A 10,068-nucleotide genomic window follows, 5' to 3' on the forward strand; every position below is an offset into this window, starting at 1 on the left:
TAGCAACTATATTATATATAGATTACCTATCACATATCTCAAGAACCAGTGCCCATATGTACTCCAACACAAAATAAAATCACTCTATTCCCAATTGAAGAGTTTTGGATGCTTGTGCTACCCAACAGTACCCAAAGTGCACAGGACAAATTTGAACCTAAAGCTACCCAACATGTCTTTGTAGGCTATCCCTTTAAGAACAAAGGGTATAAGGTATTGAGTCTTGCTACTAAGAAAATACATGTTTCAAGAGATGTATCATTTCATGAGAATGTTTTCCCATTTGCAATTACTCCAGATGTTTCTTCTTTTCCTCATGTACTAAAATGTGTTCCCTTTATTGATTTTATGGATGATCTTAATAATAACACCCAAGTCAATGATGAAACCAATCCAGGTAGTGCAAGTCCCACGAACAATGAGTTGTCACTTGTAACTACCTCACTCATGTCACCTAGTGATAGTCCAGTCACATGCTATAATGATCATTCACCTCCAGCATCACCTTTAGCATCTACATCCAATAACCATTCACTACCAGATTTCAATAAAAAGACCACTCACCTCAAACTCACAACACCCCTACACTTAGAAGAACACAAAGATAAATTAAAACACCTGCATATCTAAGTGACTATATTCATATTGTATCCAAACTGCATTCCAATAGTTTAATACCATCTCTGAATGTATTACTTTCCAAACATCAATTTGTTTCTACTGAAGCTTTAATACATTATAGTTAATCTTTGATGCAAAATGTCTATCATGATAGTGAACCTTCTTCATATGAAAAAGCTTCTATTAATCCTTCTTGGCCAGAAGCCATGACACAGGAATTTGAGGCTTTACATGCCAATCACACCTGGGACTTGATCCTATTACCAACAGGGAAGAAAGCCATTGGTTGTAAATGGGTATACAAGATAAAACATAAAGCTGATGGAAGTATTGAGAGGTTTAAAGCTCGTTTGGTAGTGAAAGGCTACACACAAAAAGAGCGAATATATTACACAACAACATTCTCACCAGTGGTAAAGATGACCATTGTGACAGGACTTATAACAGTAGTTGTGAAAAGAGGGTGGGACATGTTTAAATTGGATGTCAACAATGCTTTCCTCCATGGAGATTTGAATGAGGAAGTGTTTATGGAGGCCCCACCTGGGCTAATGATGTCTGAACCAGGACTTATTCGTAAGCTAAACGAATTCCTATAAGGCCTGAAACAAGCCAGTAGACAATAGTATGCCTAGTTAATAGAGGCACTTTGCTCTAGAGGTTATGAGCACTCTATGCATGATTATTCATTGTTCTATAAGAAAAATGGGACATCTTTAGTGTATGTAGCAATGTATGTTGTTGATGTGATTCTGACAGATTTAGAAGAAATAGACCTTTTGAAGAGGTTCCTACATGACAGTTTCAAGATTAAGGATCTGGGAAGATTACACTACTTCCTTGGATTGGAAATCCTCTACAAGAATGATGGAGTCATAGTTCCGAGAGAAAGTTTGTCATTAATTTACTGAAAGAGTATGACTGTCTCAGTTGCAGCCCCTTATCTTCACCTCTTGATCCAAATGTGAAACTCAAAGCAAAAGAAGGAGCACCTTTATCAGTCCCCAGCTGCTACAAAAAATTAGTTGGAAAATTGAATTTCCTCACCAACACAAGACTGGATATAGCATTTAGTGTCCCGCATCAGATCCAATTCATGCAAGACCCAAGGGAACTACACTTAAAGGAAGCCTTTCACTTGTTAAGATACTTAAAGACTGATCCTAGCATGGGAATTTTCTTTTTCAAAGATGATGCCTTCATGATGAAGGCATACTGTGACTCTGACGGGCCATCCTGCCGAGATTCTAGGAAGTCAGTCACTAGCTGTATTGTCTTGCTACAGAACAACCCCATCAGTTGGAAGTCAAAGAAGTAGGAAATCATTCCCTTTTCATCAACAGAAGCAGAATATAGATCCATAAGGAAAGTGGTTGGGGAGTTAGTAAGGTTGCAAAGGCTACTTGAGGAGTTAACAGTGCCATTCTCCAGTCTCATTCTAGTGTTTTGTGATAGCCAGTCAGCACTCCATATAGCAAAGAACTCAGTGTTCCACGAAAGAACCAAAAACATTAAAGTCGATTGTCACTTTGTTAGAAATAAACTTCAAGAGGGCCTCATCTGTTTGCATCATATTGGGACCACTCAACAACTTGCATATATCCTCACTAAAGCTCTCATAGGCATTAAGCATTCCAGCATTCTTGGTAGGTTGGCAGTGATACCCTCACTTCCAAAGTGGGTGGGGGGTGGGGGTGGGGGTGGGGTGGAGGTATTGAGATGTATTAGATTATTTAAATGAGGTTGCACTTATAGCTTAGTCATTTATACCTTTCTGTTAGTATGTTAGAGATGAGTCGGTTAGTTCCATTAGTTAGTTAGTTAGTTGCAACTTTATATATACAACATTACAGAGTTAATACAATCGAGACTTTCATTTCCGAAGTTCATTTCTTCGGTTCTCACTCATGCTCCTAGATTAGGGCTTCTTTTCAAAGTCTCCATCTCTACCATTGGAGCTCATATCGAGCTCTGTTCATTTCTTACATCTCCAAAATTGATATATACAGTCTTTACTTCCTTTTTTTTCTCTCCCAAAAAAATGAAAAAATAAACGTAGCATAACTTCCTAGTCTACTATTATGTTAACATATGTAATCATCTTATCTAAAAGCTTAAAGTATCGAAGAAATCACACTTTATCTAGTTGATTATGTATTTGACAGAAGACGCTAACCACTAAGTCATTCTCATTGATTCCTCAATCGCATAAAGACTATGTGGAAAAGTTAATGCTTTTTTTTTTCTTTCTAAAGAGAGTATGTTTCAATGAGCTAATTAACTTTCTTAAAATTTGAATTATCCATCATGGTAGAGAGTTTAACTTTTTGGAATGAAGAACATCTTTGTGCAGGAATGGGTAAGTCAGACTTTGCAACTAACGAGGACAGAGCTTTGGGAGTCTTTGTGCAAAAGCATAGTCAAAAAGGTCTTAATTAAACATCACACTTGCCAAAGTTGAGTCTAATTAGACGAATATTCTTATAATTAACGTTTTTAAATATCTTTCTAAAGATGTTACAAAAATAAAAACTGATAATATCACTGAAATGAGTATTATGTTTCTTTGAAAAGTTATACTATGATTTGTTCTGCTGCTTAATGGTTGATTCCTAGTGATTATGGATAAGACATCATTTAGGTATTAAAGTAGCTTTATGTGTTGTCTCATTCTGCAAAGAATAATGATGGGGTCCTTAATTCCTTCTTTTGTCTCTTTTATAATTAAAATTCTGTATTTCCTATTAGTGTAGTCTTTACTTTAAAAGAATCTGTTCACACAAAACTTACTTTAAATTTAGTTTTATAACCACAAACTTCACTAATGATAAGAGGTTTTGACCTGAAAACAAGGAGAAGACTTCTACGACCCATTTGACATTCATTAATTATGATGGTACTCCGTTATTGCTTAAAAAAAAACAAGAATATTATGTGGGAAAAAAGAAGAAGAGGTCTTAGAAAAGTTTTACAAATTGTTTGGATAGTTACATATCATTTCATAATGTATCGGATCGCACTGTATCATTTGATAAATACAATGTTTGGATAGATTGTGTCGTTTGCCATCGTTTCATGATATCACACACCAACAATATGAAGAATAGACTTGCAATATTATAAAAAAAATTATGACACAGGGTAAAGTTATTATATACTAAAAGGTAGGGTAAATGATATAAAATTATATAATAATAATGAAGGGTGAGATTGAGAGAAAAAAACATAGGTGGCACATTTTGTTGTTATGTAACGATGATTAACGATACGACACAATAAAATTTAAGTAACAATTAAAATAAACATCGTATTTAATATAATAATACGATACAATATTTCAGGGCACCACATGAGGAAAATGACAAGGAAAATCTCAAGGTGGTTGCTTTTTGCCAAATTATTCCATCATTATCGGTCTTTTGTGTTTCTCCTTTTCTTGCTTTGTAAATCTTTTACATATTCAAAAGACTGCGGCTAGCGGGCCATGTTAAAAAGGCATTTAAGAAAATATGATGATATCAAATATTAATATATGTGGATTTTATCCGTACTTTGTGAAGGTAAACAAAAAAAAATAGTATACTCAAAGGTTCAGAATTACTCTTTGATAATGGCTCAAATTGTGCCAATGTCAATCCATTTTCTCCCATTTATTCATATTCGAAGACAATAACTCAATAACATATTAACACGCTGTTGAATAGAATAAGGAATGTTAGTGGTTAATAATTTTAATAGTTTTAAAATGGGACTATTCAAGGATATAAAATATCACAGTGTAACATAATATAAGATCAATTAAACAAGATACCCTCTTTCCAATTTCATGTCTTCTAAACGGAATATAACTTATTAAAAAATATTCCAAACAAAGGATTGAAATTAAGAGTTAAATAAAGACTTAAACTAAAATGTAAAATTATAGCTAAACATTGAAATAACTAAGAACTCTACTAAACATTGGCTGAAACAAACTTGAACCATTGACTTTGAGGATTATCATGACTCTTCTCATCTAAGCCAATGCATTTCCTAACCAAAACTTTAGAAGAAGAATAATAAGTATCAAAATCCAAACACAACTCTGTCCCATTTTCATCATGATTTGAAAGTTGATAATTTGAAGCCAATTTCCATGTACTTTGTTCACTGCAGTCTGTTGAAAGAGTTACAGGCAAACCTTCTCTTGATGTAGTGAGACAGAGAGAAGTTCCGGTTAATCGGATCGGCGTGTCGTCGCCGTCGTAGCTCCACCGGCTTGCTCCGATGCAATCACTTGCATATACTTCTACATTGTTGTCTGCAGCATGCAAGCATTTGCCACTTTGTGGATGGAATAATAAGTGGTACATTGGTTGTTTTGATTTTGGATCTATAGCATATTAGGAGTTAATATAATGAAAGTAACAATGCACTCGAGTAAATATGCAAGTTTAACTTCTATATAAACGTAAAAAAGAATTTTTATGCTATCAGCTCGTTTAAGAATAGTAACAAATAACAAACTTTAAAATTGAACCTATCTTTAACGTGTCGTAGCATGTAGCTTTTCTTATTTTTTATGTTCCTTTTTAATGGACGGTTACTTGTATGTATCTTTTTGAATAATATTGTTAAAATTCTTTTTAACTAACAATATATAAAAGTTTAAATACTAAAAAGTAAGGCATACCTACGATAACAAATTAAATAAACTAATAGTATAAATTTCTTCAGATTATGAGTGTATGTAGTATACAAATTCTATAAACTATCAATTGTATAGTGTATGTAGTATACTAAATTCCTTTAAACTATCAATTGTATAGAAGATAAGTTAGTATAAGCAAATTAAACTCCAAAAAATAAGACAGATTAGTTGTTACAATAAGTTAAAAAACTATGACAGTATAAAATTTATTACACTAATGTCAAAACCATTTGCAGACACCTTGTTAGATTTCAATTCCAAACAATTATCTCATACCAATATAAAGAAGTTAAATCAATATAAACAAGTTAAATTCCATGTAATAAGACAGATTAGCTGTTTCAATAAGTTAAAATACACTGACAGTATAAATCGTCAAATCTATTAGCAAACACCTTGATAGAATTCAATTCCAAACAATTATCTCATACCAAAAGGAGGGGGAAAAAGAACAACAACAACAACAATCCAATAAAATCTCACAAGCAGGGTCTAGGGAGGGTAGAGTGTACGCAGACACTACCCCTACCCCAAGGGGTAGAGAGGCTGTTTCTGATAAACCCTCGACTCAAGCAGAGGAAAAAGACAATATATCAGTACCAACAACAGAAGGCATAGAAATAATAACAGAATCAAAAGTACCAGAAAATAGATGAAAAACAATAACAATTAAGAAAGGCTCGGTGCTATGAAAAGTAAAAGAGAAGTATGGACACAACAATAACCACCAGGGAGGGAAAAAAGAAAAAGAAAGAATAATTTTACCTTGGAGTTTTTGTTGAATAAGTTGTAATTTTGCATGATATTCAGGATTTCTAAGAGTTTTCCATGTAGAATTGAACATCCCATACATTTCCTCCATTCCTTGTTGACCTTCTCTTGTATAATAATTACCTTGTAAAGCCCAAACGGCCCAATCCAAATCCAATTCTGCTAAAAGTGAAAGAAAACAGCCCAAGAACAAATTGTCGGCCTCATTCGTTCCCCTTTGGTCAATACCAAATTCACTAACAAATAAAGGAGCTGCATTTTTCCCCTTAATTAAAAACCCTGATTTATTCATAATTTCTTCTTTAATTGTATCACAAACTTTGTTTAGTGGCTGAGTTAAATACAAATTTGATTGTCCCTCAGTAAATGAATACCTATGAGTCTCGTATACAATCTTGTTTCTCATGTGTAAGTTCAAGGGTTTTTCCTTTAAGAAGGTAAAATCAAGATCATAATCTAATCCCGAGATAATTAATAGAAGATTAGGGTTAGCCCTATGAATTATTTTTGCACCCTTTTGAACATACTCGTACCATACACTTTGGTTTTGTAGAGGACCACGTAGCTCGTTACGTAGACTGATGCCGATAACCTATATGAAATTATTAAATAAAAATCAATAACAATTTTAAGGAATAATGCAAATAATAGTTTCTATAGAGGAGCACAGCAAACAAATTGAACAATAGCTTATTTCTAGGATATGCCTTCAACTCTTTATATTTTTTATTTCTTAAAATATTTTAATTTTTTAAAATAATAAGAAGAATTAACCCAAATAGCTGCCCACCCATCTGCTTAAACCAAAAATAGCCAGCGGTGTATAAGATATGCATAATTTATGTATTATATGTGGATAGTTGTGTATCATAAATGCAGTGACAGATATATGTTAATGTTATGGATGCTCAAGCACCCATTACTTTTGGAGTCTTGAACTATTATTTATATAAAAAAGTTAGTAATCCTTACAAATATATTACTTGAGCATCCAGTCTTAAGAGTAATTTTCAGATAAGTAATAATTCAGCACCCATGTCCGCCCCTAAATCAATGTATAATCTATGAAACTAGAAAAAGCAAACAATGAATATGGCCGGCTATATATGTATATATGCCTAATTTATGTATTATGTGTATAGCTGTGTATACTCTATGTATAATCTATCTATATGGTTAGAAAAAGTAAATAATGAATATGGCAGGCTATTTGTGTAAAGAACCCAAATAATAATAAACACGAACAAAAATAAATGTGAGTTGTACATACCATTGGTAAATCTTTGTATCTCCTAGCAACAATATCCAAGCCCTTTAACCATTCTTTAGGCTCAAAATACTTATCTCCCCAAAAACCATTTCCATCATTACTCCCACAACACCACATGGGCTCACCAACTTGATTATCAAGAACAGACATAACACCATGTCGGCCCAACTCCTCAATCACAGCCTTTTGGGCCTCAACAACAGTAAGGCCCAAAAGTTGTGGATTATTCTGGCTCAAACCCTTCATAGCATCATTAAGCCCATTATTAATAAAAGATTGGGCCACAGTAAGATTTGAATGGCGAGTAAACATGTACGTAGCCCATGTTAAACGGACACAATTAAAGCCCATTAATGATATATGCCTAGCAATGTGGCTAACGGGCTGCTGATCAAGGCCTTCTGGTAACATAGTTTGCAAATGGGCAGCCCAATTTCCACAAACTAATTTCACTCTTTGGCCAGTTTCGTCATCTACTATCCATCTAGAGCTTGTTGATAGAGGAAAAGAATGACACAAAGTTGCAAAAGAGAAAAGTAAAATAAAGAATGTGGCTAGTTTTGTCATGGTGTTTTCTTGAGTAATATGAAGGGGAATTAAGAGAACGAAGAATAAAGGAAGGATCTCATATATTTATAGGAGTGATTAATGTTGATGTGTGATCGGATAAAACTAAATCTAATTCAAAAAGACTTTATCTTATCTATTCGAATTCGGTTTAACTTCTAAACACTTGTGAAAGAATTCTTATCCTATCAGGTCACTGAAAAAATAACTTTTGGTTTAACTAGAAAATAAATCGGCAATCTGCTATGTTTTTTTTTTAAACATATGCTATAATATATTAAATTGCATTGATAATATTAAAAAAATGATATTGTTAATTTGTAGTAGTATGTAACGGTTCAAATATACACTATTTCTTCTCTAATTATATCCCGGAATTCGTCTGTATTTAGTGTAACGTAAAATTTCAAAATATCAATCACTTTTGTTTTGTATTTATTTTGGTAATAATTGTGAATATTTCCATTATAATAGATAAAACAACACCTATGGATCACCTAATTTCACTTAGGGGCGGATCTAGAGTAGGACATACAGGTTCACATGAACCCAATAGCTTTTGTTAAATTTACTTGAAGTCGAACTCATAAATTTTAAATCTTAAATCCGCCTCTGATTCCACTGCCACCTTCCAGAAAGAGTGAGATGGGAGTTAAGCCTCACGAGAACATACTAATTACACATTAATGATTACAAAAAACTTCTACATATGCTAGTTTTTCTTAGACAGCTTAAGTATAGAAATTCTTTCTACAATTTCCTGTTTTATCTGCGCAAACACCACCTCATTATGTACGGTTACTCCCTTAAACACCTTCTAATTCCTGAGTTTCCATGTATGATATGCCACAACACCAGGGCGGATTTAGGGGGCGGAAGGGGTTCCTTCGCCGAAAAATTACACTGTATAGATAAGGCAAAATTTGTTTTTTTTTACCTCTATATATTAAGTTTTGAACCTTCTTAACATAGCTTGAAAGTGTAGCTTAGTGGTCAAAAGGTTCAAAACCTTTCTAAGATCATAGGTTCAATTCCTACTAACTACAATTTGTTTTTTGTTTTTTTTTAAACCCCTTCGTAGAAATCCTGCCTCCACCACTGCACAATACCCCAAATAGTTGCTATCACTTCCTTCTTAAATGGAGGCCAATGTTTCCTTTTTATTCTTCTAGTGTTTGATGTACCTCTCCAAGTTGTATTTGCAACTTGAGAAGTCTTTCTTCGGTAAGTAGCCTACATTGGTTGGCCACCCATAATATAAATTTATGCCTTGGCAGCAGGGGCAAATGCAACATAGAGTTATCGCATTCAACTGAATCTAGTATTTTCGGCGCGAAGCATAAATTTATGTGTAAAAATTACTAAAATTATAATAAATAGTAGATATGAACCCATAATTTTAAAATATAAAAGATTCAATGCTAAAAACATTAAATTGTTGAACCCATAGAATTAAAATCCTAGATCCGTCTGTAGAAGAAATCTCATGTCTAGAAGACGAGAGTAGCCGAAATGAGGATGTTGAGGTGGATGTGTGGGCATACCAGGAAAGATAAGATTATGAATGAAGTTATTGGAAACAAGGTGGGAGTGGCCCCTGCGGAAGACAAATTGCGGGAATCGAGGCTGAGATGGTTCGTGCACGTGATGAGGAGATATATCGATGCTCCGGTCAGGAGGTGTGTGAGGTTAACCATGGCGGGTCTGAGGAAGGGTAGAGGTAGGCCAAAGAAGTATAGGGAGAGGTGATTGGGCAGGACATGTCATTGTTTCAGCTTACCGATGACATGACCTCGATAGTAAGGTGTGGAGGTCGAAAATTAGGATTCTTGGTTGATAGGTAGTCGAGAGTTTCTCCTAATCGTACCAGTAGTATTGGTATTAGTATTATTCTTACATTTTTGTGTTCCTTTGTTATTCCATATTGTGTCATTCTTACCAGTATTTTTAGTAGTATTCTTATATTTCTTATTTTAGATCTTTGTTAGACATAGTGTCTTTTTTTTTTTCTTGTGTTGTTACTGTTGCTCGCTTCTTGTTTAGTGTTTCTTTGGCCGAGGGTCTATCGGAAACAGCATCTCTACCTTCACAAGGTAGGTAAGTACGTACACATTACCTTCTCTAGACCACACTTGGAGGATTACACTGG

General features: G+C 34.0%; 1 protein-coding gene across 1 annotated transcript; it reads right to left on the reverse strand.

The window, feature by feature from the left end:
* Window positions 1-4,464: 4,464 nt before the first annotated feature.
* Window positions 4,465-6,663, reverse strand: LOC109216167. Its single transcript, XM_019380296.1, has 2 exons — window positions 6,077-6,663; window positions 4,465-4,993 (listed from the first exon to the last, which is right to left on the reverse strand). Exons 1-2 carry the CDS (start codon window positions 6,486-6,488, stop codon window positions 4,575-4,577), a joined length of 831 nt encoding a protein of 276 aa, XP_019235841.1. The 5' UTR covers window positions 6,489-6,663; the 3' UTR covers window positions 4,465-4,574.
* Window positions 6,664-10,068: the final 3,405 nt, after the last annotated feature.

This window comes from Nicotiana attenuata, unplaced genomic scaffold, assembly GCF_001879085.1.
Source record: "Nicotiana attenuata strain UT unplaced genomic scaffold, NIATTr2, whole genome shotgun sequence".
Lineage (NCBI taxonomy): Eukaryota > Viridiplantae > Streptophyta > Magnoliopsida > Solanales > Solanaceae > Nicotiana > Nicotiana attenuata.